At 42.9% G+C, this 20,833-nt stretch overlaps 1 protein-coding gene across 8 annotated transcripts in view; it reads right to left on the minus strand.

The window, feature by feature from the left end:
- The window catches only part of ARID1B (AT-rich interaction domain 1B), a 323,386-nt gene extending 307,454 nt beyond the window's left edge, over positions 1-15,932 (minus strand). For 7 of the 8 annotated variants that reach the window (XM_051801539.1, XM_051801536.1, XM_051801535.1 and 4 more), the window contains exon 1: positions 13,779-15,932. In XM_051801539.1, the coding sequence (XP_051657499.1) occupies positions 13,779-15,545 (1,767 nt within the window). In that variant the 5' untranslated portion in view covers positions 15,546-15,932. The remainder of the gene's footprint in view (positions 1-13,778) is intronic. The other variant, XM_051801533.1, reaches the window with a different exon arrangement.
- Positions 15,933-20,833: the final 4,901 nt, after the last annotated feature.

Raw genomic sequence — 20,833 nt, forward strand, 5'->3', positions numbered from 1 at the left:
TCAGTGAGGAGCATCACCACAGCACGGAAGCTCCTTCCCAGAGATGCCCACTTCCCCACAGCTGAAGTGCCAGTGCTGGCTGAAGAGTTTTCAATGGACCGTGAAGCAGCATCTACACAACAAAACTGCTACCCTATTTCCAAATCAAAAGCTTGCATCTCTGTACAGAGGAAATTGCATACCTAAGCATGAAGGACAACTGATCTGGAAATTCATACTGGTATTTTTAAATTTGACAACTGATCTGGAAATTCATACTGGTATTTTTAAATTTGCCAGTATGCCTCGTGTCTGTAAATATGCTTGGAAAAAACCAAACAACACTGACAGTTCTTACATGTAAAAATTTAATGCACCAAAAGGAAAACAGCAGTGGGGAAAACTGAATGGATATTATAAAAAGGACAACAAAACAGAAATGTATCAAGCTTAACAGAAAATGGGTATGAAAACCACTAGTTCTAATGGATCAGCAAAACAAGGAGAGGAAGCAAAGTTAGTCCAGAACTCCAACACAAGTCTGGAGTCATTTGCCTGTATGATTTGAAAACACTATAAATAGTAGAAGGAATTCATTTCACCTGACCTTTGACATCAACACCTGAGCTTACAGGTTTACACTTTCTTTAGAGTGAGGGGAAAAAACATGTAACTTTAGGAGTATGATTCATTAGACCTGCACTACACATGTACTCTAGGATGAGATGATTCACATCAAGAACTGACTGTTTCTTTACACAAGAGAGATGCAAAAAGATCAGGTACGAATGCCTACAGTACATATGGTTAGATGAGTTCCACCCTTGAGATCTTAGATTTCAAAGATACTCAAGGCTTATCTGGACACTACAATCAATGCATTCTGTATAATTATCACTTCGGAAAAAAAAATTACTCTCTGCCTCAGTTTCTTTCCTTTTAAGAGAGGGATAACAATGATTGCCTGCTCCAGAGAAATGCTGAGAAATTGTCTGTCATTATTTACAGAGCAATTTTACACTCAAGATGTAGTCTGGTGAGGAGGTTAAGCTGATACAAGCCTGTACCACCACCAAAGGGGGCTGTCCTGCCCTGATCCCCACCCTTAGCTGAACTGGCCACATTCTCCCTTGTCTTACCTCTGTGCTGCAAGTCAAATCACCTCAGTGATCTGGCTGAAAGCTAAACATTCGCAGGTCTTGTTAGGCAGGATTAGTTTTCAGGCAAATCAGCGAGTTGATGCAACTCAACACAAGGGAAGCAGCAGGACAGGACCGGTCTTTTCAGCAGTAGTGAAGTTTTAGATTCAGACAACCATCAGACTCACCCTGTGGTGTAGGATCTTTTTGCAATACAAAACTCAATAAAAGAGTGCCCAAGGAGTGAAACAAAAGGCTACTGAAAAATGTAGAAGTAAACAAATTAAGCTTTCAAGTTTTCTTCATCTCTCCCTAGAGAAATTCTGGCTTGGTATCTACACAAAAAGCACATGTCCATTTGGTTCAGCACATGCTCTCCTATGCGTTTATGTGTTACAACCTTTCTCCTGCTAATTTGCTCTTTGTTTCAGCCCATGATTCTCACAAGGCACAAAGAATAAAAAGCTGTCTTTCTGAGGAATACCCACTTGGACCTTCTGATCAATGTATACAGACTGAACTCCATTTAAAAAAATACTCAATGCTTATTCCCAAGCACTAAAATGACAAATAAAAGCATGCTACTGAATGCTCAGTATCAGATATGCATTTGGAAAAAAAAATAAAAAGTGAAAACCAAAAATACTCCTCATGTTCATTGTCTCTTCAGCTTACAACAGAATATATAAACTCACTTCTGGGAGGAAAATTACATTTCCACCTATTTCTGGCACCCTGGCTGTGACAACTTACTCGACTAAGACAGACAACCATATGTAAGATCAAGAATTTCAAGAAAGTAAAAATGTCACCAGAAATCACAGTTATTTGAACCTTCTATTATGATGTCATGACTAGCTGCAGCCTTTAAGAACCTACTTTCTTCCTCCATCTCTTCAAGGAAGACATCAACACCATGAAAAGAAAAAAACAAACTGAATGTTAAAAAGCAGAAGTAAAGAAAAGAAACAAAGAAAGTAAATCAGACACCGGGGTTTTTTTTCAAGGAACAAAACTGGTGCAAATAAACATCTAGGTCTTCTTAGAGGCAAAGCAACAGAATTTAGAGACTATCATGCAGGAAGAAATTGGCCTCTCAGCTCTTTTTTGAATTACTAAGGTATTTTCTTATAACAATGGAACCTTAACTCACTTTTTAAACAGGTTTCATTCACTATCTTAACAAGATACATCCCCTCAAATAAAATATGGCATGGTGGAATAACAAACAACGATCATTGGCAGCTCTCTACACCTCAACCTTCTGAGAAGAATTAAAAGGAAATCTATTAAATGAAATATCAAGTACTATGAAAATGCACGGACTGCATCTAGCACATCACATCACTACTTAATACAGACAACTACATGAAAAGTATTCCCCCTCCTCAGCTCCTCTATTTTCTACCCATTCCACATGTACAGCAACACCATACTTGAATTTTCATTCTGACATCTTTTCAAATATCTTTTGGGCAAATATAAATATATTTTCAATTACATCTGCCATACCAGGTAAAAAGTAAAGAAATTATGCACATCAATATTTACATTCCAGCTCTGATTTGTTTCCTTTGTTTATTTCTCTCTTTTCTCTTAAGTCTGCTATTACTTAGAAGATCAGCAATAGAGGAATCTGAAACAAAAATACCAGCACCATCACCCATAGATAACTACTTGTATGAGTTTTACTGCTATACTGTCAAGTCTTGCCAGGATTTGAGGGCTTGCTTGGTTGGTTTTTTTGGCAGCTCTTTTTTTTTTTTTTTAAATGCAACTTGACCTCGGGTCACTAGGAGAGTCTACACAGGAAGCTGGCTAGTGAAGACACTTTCCCTGCTGCCACTCTTTCCCCAACAACCTTTGTCCACTGGAAGGACAGAGAAGCAAAGTCAGAGGGACGGATGAGTACCAGAGTCACTAAAAAGCTATTTTCTCTGTGGATAAACAGTCACACTAATCAATCTCGCACTACTGTCAAAATATCAGAAGACAATAAAGATGGCTTTTTCATCACTCCAGTGATCTGAAAACCTAGAAAGATAGGAATTTGAGGATAATATTTCAAGGTGGAAAAATAAGTATCACAAGACAAAGGAGCAAAAAAAGACTATGATGTTTGCATAAAACAAAGTCCTATAACTTTGGCAAGGAAAGAAGTTAAACAGACACAAATAATCCACAAATAAATCTCTCACTCCCTGAAAGAGAAAATACAGAGGAAGACCATTGAACAGCCCTACCGTGCAATAGAGATGACACATAATAATGTTAGAATCTCTAAAAAAGTAGAAGACTGCATCCAACATTCTGCCAACCACACTCTAGCAAAGTAACAGCTTACTCAGGTCCTCCTCAACCTTCCTCATAATAAGAAAGTGTGCTGTTATTGTCACTGTTATTATTAAAATGAGCTGAAGAACTAAAAGGAAGAATGCTGGTGCTATGCAAAGTCTTCCTGGGACAAACAATCCCTCTTCACTGCTTGTTCAAAGTGCTGCATTTGGCAAGTTTCTTATGAACAACCAAATCCCTAAATGCTAGTCCAATATATGAGACAACCAGTCTGTGTATCTTAATCTAAAATTTTTCAAGGGTCTCAATTCATCCAGAAAATTTTCCAATTGTTACTAGCACTCACATATAAAGCTCTCGACAGCTTAGGCTGTGGTAACTCTCAGATCCCTGGCTAATTCTTTGAAAAATCTTTAAATGTTGGCAACTACTCCAACACCTTGAGTACTTCAAGAATACTGTTCTAGAATGCAATACACTTTGCTTTGGATGCTGCCCAATCAGTCCCTCCTCTTTAAATGAAGAGCTCAATTAAGTTGGGAACCTTTCTTCTGAATGATCTTAAATGAATTTTTTTAGTTGTGGTTGGGTTTCAGTTAGCGTAATTGCTATTTATATCAAAACATTAAAAGGTCTGGTTATGGGGTTTATTAGAAAAGCAAAATGTGTTTTTAATACTTAAAAAAAAAACCACAACAAAATACTCTGTAGCACTATTTCCCCCTGTATTTGCATACCACATGTTCAACAACAGAAAGATCGTTCTACACAAAGTTAAAAATCTCAGAAATGTCACTGAATTACTAGCTCCTACAGTTTGTTAGTAGGAAAACCAGCTCTATGCCAGGCTGGGGGGGGGGGGAGGGACGCTTATCACAAGGGTTGTATGTTAGCGCTTCAGGATTTAAAAGAAAAAATATACATTGTAACCCAAAATGTAACATACAAGACATAAGAATACAGTATCTCTTTATCAGCAAAAATACAATTTTCAATGTAAAATAAGCGTCACTTAAAATGCTAGAAATACTCCACACAGTGTTGTTTCTTAGATGTGAAGGCAGAGAAAACCTTCCAAAGGCAGCGAAATGAACACGTTTCCCAAAATTCCCGGTCCCACCGGTGAGGGCCGGGGCATCCCGCCGGCCGGGAGGAACGCCCTGGCCCGCTGCCCGAGCGGCGAGGTTGTTGAAAAGCAATAGATAGCTTCTGGCAGCGGAAAAGGGGAAAATATTTTGGTCATGTGACGCCACACAAGCGAACTAGTTCGCTTCGTGTGTGCAACTTGTATAGACGCTGTCACCGGCCCCTCTTCCTCCCTCCACTTCCCTCTCTCCCCCGGGGACACCTCCGTGCCCCGCCAGGGAAATGCCTCAGTCAGTCACAGCTTCAGCACAAACAGCCAACAGGCATCTACGTGTTCCCAGCACGTTTCATGACCACTAAACAGCGGGCACCAAGAAGTTACCTGCCTCACAGAAGTCGACCTTTCTGTTTATAGGAAGGACTTTCAAACGTAAGTAAAATTGCCAAGTAAAATTATTTTTCAACTGCTGGTACACAGCTAAAACAGCCTCAAAATGTACCTAGCTCTATTTTTCCCAGAAATATTTCTTTAAATAGCCTCTATCTATGACCATCCATAAACACCTTAAAACAGCAACAGCTCTAAAGAACATGCTTCACTTTTCTTGACTTGGGAATTTCAAGCAACAAAGAAACACTAAATTAAAAAAAAAAAAAATCACAAAAGCACAGTTATTTTCCATAAATCATGCCTGAAAGTAAGACATAAATACTACCATTTCATATAAACAAAAAATCCAAAATATTCACAACATAAATTGCTACACACAAAAAAATACAGAACTCCATACATTCCACCCAAATCAAAGGCTGCAAATAAACCAGCATATTCCTTTGATGCTGTCAAAACAAACCTCCCTATCTTTATTTTTAACTTTAAAAGAATAAAATTTAAGAACTACAAATCCTGTCCTTGTGCTTTCAAAAGAAATTTTCAGAGATGATGTTTCAGTATCTTGCTTACAAACAAGTAAGTCTGACAAGCTAACCAAATAACATGATCAATGTTGGGAACACCTAGTTTCAGATCCCATCCAAACAAACAGATGAAGGTACAGTGCAGACTGGATACCTTCAGGTAAAACAAGTATTTAGGCTGCCTATTCATTCTGCGTTACACTGTAACTAAAACTGCACATCAAACTCAAATAAATAAGGCAAATAATATTCTTATTTTAACATAGGGAAACTAAGGTATCCATCAGTGAAACCAGCTACCTTTGGATCGTGCAGCCAGCAGACAGATATCAAGAATTCCTGCACCAATTCTCTACTAATGTCATTTTCCTTAAGTCACATAATTTACTTACCATTCACTGATTGTTTAAAGAAGGCACTATTCCACTTCAATCAATCTGTGAATTAAGCCATGTCCACACTGGCAATGGCACACACAGCTACAATTATGTTTTAAAACAGGATTCCTCCTTTTGGGATTTTCTGAACTGATTTCCTTTCTTTACTCAGAACAACCATGCTTCAAACTTCAGGTCTTTCTGTGAAACCCAGCTGTACCAGGGGCTGCTACAGCAAGACAGCCCTCTCTTTGCCACGTAGCACAGACCTCTTTGCACTTTTAAAACAAGACCAAAACATGTTGTGGAACTATCTACCTTCTGAAAAACTCAGCAAGATACCTCTATCTTAACAGCCATACCTGTAAACCCCTCAGGAGAGGCTACTTACAAAGGCTGTTATTTTGCCACTGCAGATACACTACCACCCCAACGGTAAGCTAAATGCAAAGGGGTTTGCCACAACAGCTATTAGTCAAGGATGCAACTAATGCCCTGAACCTAACTATGTAGCTACAACAACAGAACTTCAAAGTCAATCTGGCCACATGGTCTTTAAAGGGCAAATAAACTGATTCAGTAACTTAGCAGAATCACATCCAAGAGAAACCCCTGCTACCAAAATTTATTTTTCAACTGGGCAGATACCTAAAATAAATACCAAACAAAGAAAAAATCCCGAGTGTAAAAATTTAAAGTAGAAGCTTAGAAGACTCTATCAGTAACACAACATCATTCTCCCTGCCAAAAAAAAAAAAGGTGTTTATACATCAAGAGTTTTTTCCCATTTTCATGATTATCCTTTTTTTAGTAACAAAAAAAAAATCCCACGTACATCTAATTTCTTAATTAAAAAAAAAAAAAGGAAAAAAAAAGATTAACAGAATATTCCTTCCCCACTCTCCAGCGGTCAGGAAGAGACTGATGAGGGTGGCAGGGGAGATCAGTGACACAGCCATACAGATGAAGTGTCAGAGGGCCTATCACTCAAATGGATGTCTTCATAAACAATTACCAGATCACAAACCTAAATTCAGTATCTTTTCAAATCTGAAAAAGCTACAACATACAGGGAAGAAGACAGGGCATTGCCATGAATTCTTAAAGACAAGGCACAGCAGTGAATTCTTAAAGGCAGAACACTATTTGGCAATCGTGCAAGTTCAGGTGCAAAAGATTAACAAATAGTTCTTGAAACTGGAGAAAGGAAACTAATAAATAGATTACAAACTTCTACACATGCTTAGTCCTTCTGATGTAGTTACTAAACCCACCATGACTCAAATGCAAAAAGTATAATGCAAGTAGATCACACACTGATAGGTCTGTACTGAAAGCAATTCTTTACACACACTGCAGAACCATCAAACTCTGGTTAACATCCACAAATTGAATTGGCCGCTACCCATTCAGAAATTCAGCAGCCTCACGACTTGGATTTGTTAGCTTACAAGGAAACTAACGTTTCCACTATACACAGAGTATAAATGCATAATATATCAACACCCTTTCAAATCATACCTGCCAAAAACTTTTACACAGATTTCATATTGGTTTTGATAAACCAATAATTTTAATAAATTAAAAATTTTGATAAAAGCATCAGGATAATGACCTTAAGTTTCACAATTTCCAAAACAGCTGCAAGTACCTTCAGATGAAGTAAGCATCCTATATTGAGAATACAAAGTTTGCTGAAAGGGTTCTTCATATTTGCAGTAAGAACAATTCCCATATGAAAAGCAATCTTTAAACAAGACACAACAATTGTGATTTCTGCATCAAATCTGTTCCTTCAAAAACTGAAGACCGTGTATCTGCCAGATAAAACAACCGGACTTAGTAGTAAGGAAGTCTGTGCATGCACCCCTGCACACATGCCACCTCCCTCCCCCAAGCACATACTGGTGCTTTGTGCATAATACTCATCAGAAGGCAAGTTCTGCAACACCAGCTAAGCTCCTGGGCACTCGTTCAACTAAATTTTCCTCAGAGTTTAATTTCTATGAGAAATCTAATGCCTTTGTACAGATGACACTGCGTACATAATGACAAAACAGTGCAAGGAATACCGAAATTTTAGATTATGGTGCCTTTAGTTTAAAGTGACTGTACTGACATAGCAGACAAATCCCTCGTTTCACTCAGTTATTTGTCTTCGCACTTGCCTGAATAGATGCCTGTAAAGCTTAAGTTCTCCCACAACAGAATGTGTTCACGGTAAAACTGGATTTATTCAAAAGCTAGAGTTTATGGCATCAAGACCCCAGCTATTTCCAAAAGATCTCTGTCTTCAGTTGTGCTAAGGTGTGCCTGTCTGAAGCAAAGTGGATGTTACGTGCCTCATTTTCCCCACCCTGTACAACAGGAAGAATCACTTCTCCCTCCAGCCCAAGGTACACCAAAAAAACAGTGAAAAAATCAAATGATCAAATGTACTTGGAATATTGTTACTGAGAAAATAAAGGTAATTAAGACCAATCCTGTACAAATTAGCCATCTACTGTCCCCACTGTTCACAGACTGACATAGGTACTCCTCGACTGCAGTAGAACACCACCCTCGATGGGTTTGGTTTTTTTGGCGTTGACATGTTCCTGGTGGATCACTGGATGCCACACTCTCAGAAGTGGAAGTACAACAACAGAAATCCTCCAGCCCACCTGCAACACAAACACTGCAACACTCTGCCAGCACATCAGCATTTGTGTGTGAAACTGAGCGTGAATAGGTACGACTGGGTAATAGAAACAGTAAAAGGGTAATATTATGAGCTGAATGGCAAAACACACATCAGATGTACAGAAACCTTTCAGGTTTACTTAAAAATAATTTTAAATTTATAAGCAGGTAAGGCTTCCTTAAAAGAAATTTTACTCTACTATGATTGGCTCTACAAGATTTTCATATATTACATTTATTTGCTTCTCTCAGCACCAAGTAATACAAAAACAACACCGCTTAGCAGCACTTTTCTATTACCAGTTTTCAAAACAAATTTGAAAACCACTAAGGTATACTTCTAATTTAAGTTTAATTAAAGTCCTCATTCAATTGTACCAAAACATATATTTAACACTATGTAAATAGCCCCAAAATTGAAAGGAAAAAAGTTTTTTTCCCAAGTACCTTAATAATCACAATTCTAAAATATATTCTAGCAAGTTAGCCTACCACAAACACATGCTACTGAATTCTGCAGCCTTGAGCATGCATGCACAGCGAGTGTGGCAACACTACTTTACATATCCACAGAGAATCTTCAAAGCCTCCTGATAAATGGCACATTTTGAAAAAGTACTGAAATGTACTAGTTAGGGCACAGGTACAATCTTAAGGACATAAGGATAAATAAACTACTGCCATTCTCACGCTAACAATGAGAACGTCAAAATATCTGTAATAAAATATTTGAAGCGCAAAAGAAAGAGGGAGACCTATCAGTAGCTACTTGTTTTCACTGCACAAATTTCATCTTGTTTTAACAAAGATACTACTTCAGAATGAACCAGCATCACCTAACAGACCATGTTCAGTAATTTCAAAAATGTTATTTTACATACATAACTAGAAAATTTAGCAATGGATTAGCCTTAGTTTTCATCACCACAGATTCAGATCAGAATGTCAAAAAGACAGTAATTGACTGCTTAGTTGCAGAATCCTTACATGATGGAAGCAGTAATAGAGTAGACGGGTTAGCATCTCTCTTTCTTTATTGTATCTCATACACAGGGTCCTGCTGTTCAACATGTAGGCATAAGCACTACTACAGAAACCAATAACTGAACACCAAACCACAAAGTGTCAAATATATGGCCATAATATATATATAGATGCTACTAACTGTGAATATTGCTATTTGCTACTTCTAAATAGAAGCTATGTGAATACTAAACTGTTTATTTGAAAATGCACAGGGAAAAATATATTTTATTCTCCCATTGAGACATCAAGAATCTATTCACCACACTAACAGTCGTTTAATGGCTTTCAGGCACAGGACATGATTCTGCAGCCCTGACTTGGCCAGAACTCCCAATACGGACAATCTATTTGGCATAAAAAGAGCTGCAGAATCAGGCATATTCAGAGTTTCTCCTGTGCAAAACAAATTATACACAAACTCAGAGCAGCTCAACTGATTTTTGGTTTTAAAACTTGCTGTATACCTTATGCTATACAGGTACTCCTGAAAAGACACAGGTTCTCTCCTTCTGTGTAGGTGTATGTACATCTTACACATGTGCACAAAGAGGAAAGATTTATATAAAGCACACACGGAGAGGCCAGCTAATGTGTTAAGCTATTGCAGTGCAAATCAGAAATGAAAAATAAAAGGAGCCTCAGGACTCTAAATATCTGTACACTGCCAAGGATTAATCAATAATCAAAAGACCTGAACGACAAAGTATTGTACTGGCATCACACAACTTCCCTACCATCAAATCAATGTATCCGTGTGAGCAATATTCACCTGCTTTAAAAATGTGCATTTCTTTAGAAAAAAGAGGCCTCTTTTGCAAGCTTATATCATGTCTCACAATTAGGGAAGGTAATTAAATGAAATGGAAGCCAAATTTTCTTAAATAATTTAATAGGCTGGACAAACACAGAAGTCAGTTCAGAGCCACAGCTCCGCATATTACAAAAACTACCCATGCTGAGGCAAGAATTTTCTGAACAAGCACCTCAGATGTTGTAGCCTGCTGTCGGTTCTTTTTCTCTGTTCAGAGCACAATAGTTCCTTATAGGCATAGGGGCCAATCAACATCTGCTTTGCAAAGACACATGACGAGTGAGCATATTCTAATATGTGTATACACATATAGAGAGTACACACACAGATGATTATTTAAAAAAAAAAAAAGAGAAGTCTCCTATTCAAATTCTGGACAAATATTTCAATTTTCTCTTTCAAAAAGCAAACAATTTGTCTACTTAATTATACAACACACAGGGTGATTGACACGTGGGAATTAAAAATAAATAACAATTTATTTATAAACCTGTGCTCTGTAAGTTAATGGTAAGTATTTTTAATTTGACACAACCCATTTTATACACTAAAAAATATTAATTTTTAGAACTAAGAAAATTTCTTATCTTAATCACTTACTGGTTAGATAGAAAAATCATATTATAAATAACACTGATGTCTTGCCTTTATAACAATTATTTTGAGGAAAAAAATAATAATGACTTGAAAAATAATCAAAGAAATTGTGGTCTTGCCAGACTATTCTTTCTAGGCTGCATACCAATCCTTACGGTACAAAAATAAAAAAAAAAAAGAAGAAAAAAAGAAATCTGTAAGAGAGGATGTAAACCCATAAATATAAGGAAGTATTTCTAAGGGTCACACTGAGGACGTAATGAATTTACTCTCACTCCTGCAATAAAAATAAATACTTTAAGCAATTTCTGCTGTGAAGAAACAGCACTCTGAACTAGCATGGACTACGTCTGACAACGGTTTTCCTAGCTTTTAAAGCCAGAAATTCTGAACTACCTGTGTTTAAAAGGAGAGAATGCAAATATTTTTAAAGTAATTCTGAAAGGTTATGCATGCAAGCCCTCATTACCTTATGGCTTCCACTGATCCTTTTACCATTGCAAATTAAAAAAGGTAAAAACTAACACAAAAAAAAATCTTATTTCCCTGGAAGAAACAGAAAGAAAATAGAATAAAAACTAAAAACATGACAGGAGCAGTCTGTTGGAAATAGACGAACACACACCCAGTCAGCCCATCCAGGGTTTCTATTATATTTTCAGGATTAAGACACCGTTTGCAACATTAAGCGCTGATTTCTCCAGCTTCTGTTCATTACTTAACATAAAGATCCAGCTGTTGGAAGTCCCCAAAAGCATACACCTGCATTTGTTCCTGTCAGACCTTGCTGTTAAAAGCTATTAAAAGATTTAACAGTTCTTAATAGGAAGATCTTGTTGAAGGGAAAAGAAACCCATAAAACTCTAACGCACTACTCCATTTAACACAATTCACCTTCCTACTGAGAATTCAACCCTAATCTCACACTTGTGTAGAAAAATGACATCAACAACTCCTGATGCTTCTTGAAGTATTCTAACCACAATTCAAACGCAAAAGCACGTTTTCCCCGAGTGTCTGGATTCGTCGCAGAGCTGAAATAAACGTAACCTCTGGCAGAGAGGCTCCTTCTTCCCTTCTTTGTACAATACACGGCGTTTTCTCACCTACAGCAGCTTACATGCAAACACGGCATTTTTAAAAGGCATGCACAGGTTAGGCATCAAGCAAACAGACACACGATGAAATTAGTACTGGGATTATTTTTTTTTTTAATAAAGACCTAATCCCCTGCATAATATCCGTAATCTGCAACACTACAAAATGCTGGGGGGGTTTTGTTGTTTTTCTTTTTTCTCTTTTTTTTTTTTCTTTAAGAAAGCACCAGCGTGATGCGAAAACCCGAATCCTCGTCCAAATGCACTGTTATTACAAGATACTTCCCCTACCGCCACCAATTAAAAATCTAAAACAAATAAGATAGATAGATAGATAGATATAGATAGATAGATAGATATAGATAGATAGACAGATAGATGAAGTCAATGCTCAGGAAAACCACGCAGTGTAACCCGAGTGAAAGGGGGGACGGAAGGGGGGAAGGTGCCCGAGCGGCGGTGCCGGTGCCCCCTGCCCCCGGCGGTGCCGGCGTTGTTTGCGGCGGGGGCTCCTGTGCCTGCGCCGCTCCAGCGCCTCTATTTACATCAGCGGCGCGAGGTGCCCAATGGCGCGCGCGGAGCCAATCAGATGGCAGATTAGATGTCAACTCGGAGGCAGCTGTCGGGAGACGGTTGCAGCCAGTTTACCTCCACAATTCAAATTCCCAACCTGGCGGGCGGAGGAGACCCGGACGCTCCTCCAAGGGTCGCGCCCGGCAGCCGGCATTCCTCCCGCACCGCGCCGCCCCGGAAAGGCGCTGCGCCGCACCCGCCGCCCCGCGATCATCGCGCCTGTCTATCGATCGGATCCATCGATCCATCGCCGGAGTTACCGGGGCTGAGGCAGAGGGGTGCGGGGGGGAGGGGGGGCGCGGCGGCGGCCCGCTCCTGTGCCCGCGCCCCTTTGCTGACGCCAAGGACTTTTCCTTCTTTCTTTTTTTTTTTTTTTCCCTTTTTTTTCTTTTTTTTTTTTTTTTTTTTTTTTTATTTCCGCGTGTGTTGGCGGACAAGCGAAGCGCTGTTACGCGCCCGCGCACCGGAGCGCGCTCCCGGCGGCGGGAGAGTCCCGGGCAGGTCACCGGGCCGGGGCGCCCCGCGCGGACTGGGCGCACACGCGCGCACACACACGCGCGCGCTCTTCCCACAGGGAAAGGAGCGCGGCCGCGTTACGTGGATCTCACTGCGGTAACTCCAATCAGTGACAAACTAATTTGCTAAGAGCGCGCAACGGCGCAACTCGTTCTGCTGCTCGGAAAAAGAAAAAAATACCGGGTAAAGAGAGAAGAAAAAAGGAGGAGGAGAAAAAGAAAAAAAAAAAAAAAGGCCCCGTGAAAGATAATGGACGTTATCCCCCGGGAGCCCCCCGCGTCCGACACTCCGGTTACAAAATCCAACCCCCGCCCCCGTCCGTCCCGAGCTGCTTGTCCTCCGGGCCCTGCGTCCGTCCGACGCTGTTTCAAAGTGGTGGGGGCAAATACTAATTGGGTCTGAGAACAACCTAATTTCGGTAGCGAAAACCGCACTCCGGTGCCTCCAGCCCCAGCGGGGCCGCGCATTGTGCGCTGCTCACACTCGCTACGGAGGCAGCGATGGGCAGAACTAGCCCGAAGAAGGGGGGGGTTGGGGGGAAGAGAAAAAAATAAAGGAAAAAAGAGAGGGATGGGGGACGAGGGGGGGAAGGGAGAAAAAAAGTGAATTATAAAGAAACTAAGAGCCCGACACGAGCGACACGGAGGCACCAGCCGTCCATTAACCGAGCGCGGGGAGTTACCTGGGTCCTGCTGATGGCCTGCCCGGTGTTCCCGGGACTCATCGCCGGGTGGTTCCTTTGTTGTGCCGCTGCCCAGGCCGGGTTTGCCGCTCCGTACTGGGCGCCCATGTCCTTGCCCATGCCCATGCCCGCTGCTGCCTGCTGGCTTCCCGGGGCGGCCGCCGCTGCCTGGGGCTGGGGCTGCGGCGGGGCGCTAGGGCTGCTGTAGTCGGGGTAGCTGCTGCCGTAGCTCCGCATCATGGGGCTGGGGGACGTGAGCAGCTGGTTCAAGGTAGGGGTGGCCCCGGACGGGTGCTGGTTCTGCCCGGAGAACCGCGCGAAGCCGCCGGCCGCCGCCGCGCCGGCACCAGCCTTGCCGAGGCCGGCCCCGCCGCCGGGGCCCATCATCATGCCGCCGCCGGGCTGCCGCGGGGAGCTCAGCACCCCGTAGCCCGCCGCGGAGCCCCCGTAGCCGCCGCCGCCGCCTGCCCCAGCGGCCGCCGCCGCCGCCGCCGCCGCTACGGCTCCCGCGCTGCCGCCGCCGCCTGCGCCGCCGCCGCCGGGGCCGCGGCCGTAGCCCGGGTAGTGGTTGTACTGGCTGTTGGGGTACCCTTCGTGGGAGTTCTGCAGGGGGTCCATGCTGTTGGGGGCCGCCGTGGGGTGCATTATCCCCATCCCGGGGCTTTGTTGTCCGCCATGTTGATCAAAGCAAGGCCCGGCGCGGCTCGCCGTAGCGCTGCTGGCAGGGGCAGGGGCAGGGTTGCCATAATAGCTATTGAACTCCGAGACACCCACCGCGGAGGGGCCGCCGCCGCCTCCCCCGCTCCCGCCGCCGCCGCCGCCGAGGCCGCCGCCGCCGCTCCCAGCACTCGGGGGCGGCTGCTGGGGCTGCTGCTGTCCGCCCAGGGGTCCCAAGCCGGGGTGGTCGTAGCGGCCGCCGATGGGCTCGCCCATCTTGCTGGGCATCTCCTCCTCGTCGGCGCTTTTATTCAGCATTTGCTGCGGCTGCTGGGGGGGCTCGGCCTGAGCGCCCAAAACACTGTCTTTTCCTCCATGTTGCTGCTGCTCCATGTCTGCACTGGGCTGAGCAGCGCCGCCACCGCCACCGCCGTTGTTGTTGCTGCCGCTGCCGCCGCCGCCGAGGCTGCTGTTGTTATTCTGCACGGGATGGTGCTGAGGCGGCGGCTGCTGCGGCGGCGGCGGCGGCGGGAATTGATTTAGCTGCTGCTGTAGTGCATGGTGGTGGTGGTGCGGGTGGTGGGCATGGTGGTGGTGGGCATGGTGATGCGGGTGGTGGGCATGGTGGTGGTGGGGCGGCGCGGCGGGGTGATCGCCTCCGACGCTCTTCAGCTTGTGGTTGGGGAGCAGCCCCGTCTCCATAGCCGAGCCCGGGTTGGAGGAGGAGGAGGAGGAGGAGGAAGAAGAAGACGAAGAAGATGAAGATAACGCCGAGGAGCTTCCACCTTCCTTCAGAGCCGGCTCCGAGGAGGAGCCGCCGCCGCCGCCGCCGCTGGCGTTGTTGTTACCGGCGGCAGCGGCGGGAGCCGCGTTATTGGCCATGTTCGGTGGCTCGCTGCGGTGGTGGTGGTGGAGATGGTGATCTAAATTATTCACGCTGCTGCCGCCGGCCAGACTCCCCTCGCCGACCCCCAGCGCGGGGCCCGGCCCGGGAGCCCCGACCCCCCCCGGGCCCCGCTCCGGGCCCAGGCCGCCCGGCAGGCTCGGGGCTTTGCCCTTGCTGTTGTTCGCACCCGCGGGAGCCGCTGCGACTTGCGCGGCCATGATCATCGCAACATTGCGAGTCCGGAGAAATTGGTGCTGATAACTATTAAAAAAAAAAAAAAAATTAAAAAAAAATTGAAAAATAAAAAAAAATCGATCCCCACTCTCAAAAAAGGTGGGCGAGCAGAGAGGTGGGGGGAGGAAGAAGAGAGGGGCAAAAGGAGGAACGGCCGGGGCAGGGACTTGACTGAGCCAGAGTATCCCCTGCGGACCGCTCCGCACGCACCGAGTTACAGCGATTTCCCTCCCCGAGTCCGTGGTTGAGGTTAGAAATGGTAAGAACGTCTTACGGTACGTGCCCGTTCCCGCTGTGTGATTTCATGTTGAAAGTTTTTTTGTTCAGGTTTAAATGAAACTTTTTTTTTTCTCCTCCTTTCCTCCCTAACCCGGATATGGGTAAACACACGTCTGCCGGAGCCGCGCTGGCCCAGCATGGCATGAGCGAGCGAGCGAGCCAGCCAGCGCCGGCAGCCATCGCCCCCTCCGCCCCGATCGCTCCCGCGCACCCGCAAAACGCGGACTGGACTCCACGCTGGACTTGCTCCGGCGCCCGCTCTCCTCTCCGCTCTCCCGGCAGCGCGGCAGGATGGGGGGGCGCGCCCCCCGCGGATCCCCCCTTCCCACCGGGGTCCCGCCCGTGTGCGCGCCGGGGCTCGCGGCCCGCGGGGAGCGCCAGACCCGCGCGGGGGCTCCTCCGAGGCCAGGGGTCGAGGCGGGCCCCGAGGGGCGTCCCGGGCCGCCCAGCGCCGCTGGGGCGGGGGGGCAGCGCGACTGTCCCCGGTGCTGCTGGGCCGAGGGTGCCGCCGGCGGCGCTGCCCCGCGCGGGCCGGTCCGGGGCGGGAGGGCGGCGAGGGGCCCGCCATGAGCGCGGCGCCCCGCGTCCAACTGTGCCCGAGCAGATGGATCGGACAAAGTTTCGGGGCCCGCACGCTGCCCCCCTCCAGCCCCTTATGCCAGGCTCTGCAGCCGCCTCGTATGCCGAGGACAGGGACGCGTTTGCTCTCGTCTCGGAGAAATAAGACTTGTTTCAGATTCTTTCTTTCCCCCCACCTTCCAGCCACCCGCCCCCTGAAGATTTATACTGTGTGTGCAGACGGTTATAAAATTTAACCTAAAATTCTGCAGCGGTAGCATCTTTGCAGTTGTCCACATTGTCCAGATGTCTCCAAATTCTAACGGTCATTTGCACTGATGATGCTTTTATATATAGGGCCGTTTTCAATATGTTCTGTGTACTTATTTGCAGATCAACAGGAGTTGATCAAGGAGAGAGAGGCGTTTTTGGTCTCATAATTGTTTCCCCAAACAATATAATTTCCAGTACACACAAGACACTCATGAAAATGTACTAACACAAAAACCAAAATATGTAATATGAGTAACTCTTCCTCCAAATGGAAAGCTGCTGCTGACCTACATTTTTGAACCAGGACAGTCTGAAGTTTTTTTTATAACTACCTTAATACAAATGATACCTTAATATAACAAAAGGTAATAGTCAGACATTATGGTCAACTAATGAAAGCATTTGGGAGTTCAAATACTTGGCTGTGAACAGAGCAAACTGGGATATTAACAAACCTTTTCAATACAGCAAGAGTCTAAACCACGCTGTTTTAAATGTATATATTTATGCGCTCTGTTAAAGGTAAGCACACTTTCAAATTTCAAAATGGATATACAGGAGATTCAATCATAATACTGGAGAAGAACGCAGCGTATCAAGATGCTGTCATGAATAGGTAGGCTTTTTTGAATCCACTGTGAAAACATTAAAGAACAGAAGCTTCATGCTATAATGTTGAGTTACATGCAAAGATTATTGATAAATGTATGAACAGTGTGATTCCAGTGTCTATTAATTTTAGTTCTGTCTGAAGAGTCAGATATATTCTGATTTCCTTTATGGAGTTAGTTCTGAAAAGTCTCAGTGCTTGTCAAGTACATCTTGCTAATACTTCCGTTACAATTGTATTTTTCTCTTTTTTTTTTTGTACTCTTTCAAATGCAAAAATGTTATATGGCTAGTAGAAAAACGTAGAGTGGGAAAAAAAATGGTGAGTAATTCTAGTGGGGGGAATCAGGTGCATACCCAAGGGTCATTACAGGCCGTAACAACAACAAATTGCAATTCTATGCAAACTGCTAGAAAGGGGTATATCATCTTTGTAGGAGAGAGAATAACAGAACTGTAAGATGAACTCATGCCAAATCATTCATCAGCTTTTGCCAAGAGAATACTACATCTTTGTTAGTGAGCCTTTTTGACATTTTCTCCTGGATTTTCTTCTTTTCTGTATTCAAATGCACCCTAATTATACACATTAAACCACCTAAGCTGATTTTTTGAAGTCTTTCATATGCAAATAAAAATATAGATGTCTCCTTGTGTGTATTTATTTACATGTGTACTCTAAAATAAAATATAAAATCAATTACACTTTTTACTTCGAGACATTTATATTTAAGCAAAACCACGTATATTGAAGATCTTCTGAGATGTACTGATAGTGCCTGGGCTGCAGATCGCAATACTTCCTGACATCCTCTGCAACTCTTTCCCATCAGAAAATAACCCGCAAAAGTTTAACGCAAATTTACTTTGAAATGTTTTCCCCCGGAAAGGGAAGGAAAAGGATGAGGCTTTAAACTGAAGAGTTCATACCTCTAACTCTTTTTCCTCCCATTTGTTTCAGCAACTCGGCTACAAGATTGGAACTAAGAGGCTATAAAATTGAGGCCCTCAGCACAATGAAATCAGTCTGCTATAAAAGGCAACACATGCCAGTTTTTCCTCCCCAATGGCAGATGCCACACCCTAAAGCAGACAGAAGGCACTGCAGTCTGTGCAAGGGAAGCACAACACAAAGCAACAACGATGGTTCAATTTTCTAGATCGCAAATAATGTTGAAATTCCTTTTGCCATCTTTGCTCAGATGATGAGTGGTAGTGTTTGTTAAATTCAAATGCTCCCTTCCAAAAGCTCTCATTGTATGCATGAATTATGAATTTATTATAATATAATGTAAAAAAGCTCTAATTGCCATGCACATTATCTGCTGCAAAGTGATTGCATTGATATTTGATATCGTAAGTGTGCAGTTTCAACTTTAGTTCCATTTTCATTGTTCCTTCAATTTAATTATTTTCTATAAACCAATGTTGTCCAAGTGCGGTTTCTTTCTCTGGATTTTTTTCTGATAAATTATGAACTCTGGTGCTCTGAGATCCCTTTTCAAGATGAACAACATAATTTTCTAAACTTACTATTGGTAAGTTTTTTATTCCATTGGCTACAGCATCCATACAGAACCCCTAGGCCACCCATCTGTAGGTCAACCCCATGGAAGTTAGGTGCCTTTCTCAGCAGCACAGCAGCCATCCTTCCATTTGGTCAGAGCAGATCATACAAAGAGTAACAGTGAAGAGAGAGACGGAAGACAAACCAATATTGTAATAGGTCCAAGGTGTTATGCTAGAAGTATTGGGAGAAATATTTAACTTTTGGGGGGGGCGAGGTAAAAATCCAGTCAGAGGTTCAAGAGCCTGTTGGATTTGACCTGGATACCCGCAAGAGTCTGAAAAATCCCTGTGTACAAAAAAAAAAAAAAAAAGCTTTTTTGCTGTGTTCTTGTTGTGCTGTATGTTTAAATCCACTGCACAGTTTGATGAAACAGTTGTCAAATTCACTGTAATTCTCAGTTTCCTTCTTTTAGATTTGCATTAGATTTAATGAGGAAAAAAGAGAGAAGTATGTGGGCTTTTATTAAATTATCATTCCTTTTACTAGTTAAACGTCCAATCGAAATCATTCCGAAGTCAGTGTAAATCTTTTAATTTATTTCAATAAGGCATAAATCACATCACAGAAAAGTAAGCAGCCAGCTCAGGGCTGCTTTAGCTTGGTATTTGGAGCTACAGTAATGGAATTTCACTTTAAAGATCCCTTACGAGGTCAACATATAACATAGTGGTGTTTTCTTTATTGCATAATATTTACATTTCAGTCACAAATGTAGCATGTAAACTATTACCATAGATATCCAGGTGATAAGACAGAATCTCTTAGGTGTATAGCCTGTAGGTAAGTGTAATAATTTTATTTTAGCTGGTCATAATGAACTTAGAAAAAAAAGGTGGTTTATGCCAACAGATTGTGGCCTAAAACATGTAGAGAGTGACACATTCTACCATTTAATTAAAATCCATTCTTTAGCAACCACTAATCTTGGGCAATTTAATCAGTTTCTTCTGGCAATGTGTAAACAAAAGGACTTCAAAACATCACCATCTCCATCTCCAGAATGTCATACATGATTTTATTATGGAAATGCAACATGCTGGATTTAGACCACTTGAATAGAATGTTTAAATACCTCAATTTTACAAATGCGAATCATCTATTGAAGTCAATAAGATCACTTGCTTCCTTAAAGTTAAACCCTGATTAAGTGCTTCTGTGGACTGAGGCCTCTAGGAAAAAACAGCTCTTGAGTCTGTACTTTGGTGAGATAGCAACCCCACCGGTTTTCTAAATCAAATCAAAATCTCCCACTTGGCAGTAATAGGAGGGGTTGTTGATTTTGGGATTTACCCACCAGTGAAATCTGAGACTTTAAACTGAATTACACTAATATTTCTGGATCCTATGTCATTGTTTGAGAACATCATTGCATTTTGGAGAAATTTAGAAAAAGGCCAGCTTTCCTTTGAGTTCATAATTTATGGTCACATTTATTTATAAATTAGAAAACTTAAATGAGAATCAGTATAACAGTAATCACAGAGTTCTCTGCCAAGTTTCTTTCCCATTCTCCTGCCTTTACAAATCTTTTCCGATGTGCAAGAGACACATGGGAAACCAAAAGAAATATTTGCTGTTAGCTACACATTGGTCGGGGGTCCTTCCTGTCATCAGTTGTAGCATGCAGGATTGACTGATACATGGAAGAAATAGTCGAACTGACAGGACACAGCTTTCACACCCATAAAATAAATGAGATTGGTACCTTAGCTGTAAACACACTGGATGTTCAAAGAAAAATAAAAAGCCTTAGTTTTCTTTCCTAAACTTTTTCCACTCTGTGGTCGTACATTTTATATATCACAGTATTTATCAATTGCTGTTTCTAGAGACAGAATAATGTGGCCTCCATGTCTTAACCAAGTAAAATAATTTGTCTATAGGATATTTTTATGTACAGCCAGAAATACACGAATTTTAATAGGAGATGGCACAGTATTTTTCTTTTGCAAACTGAATTTCTTTTCTATGGCTGTAGTGTATATGCAA

Source organism: Manacus candei, unplaced genomic scaffold, assembly GCF_025592945.1.
Source record: "Manacus candei isolate 608988 ecotype Guabito, Panama unplaced genomic scaffold, ASM2559294v1 h1tg000052l, whole genome shotgun sequence".
NCBI classification, from domain to species: Eukaryota; Metazoa; Chordata; class Aves; order Passeriformes; family Pipridae; genus Manacus; species Manacus candei.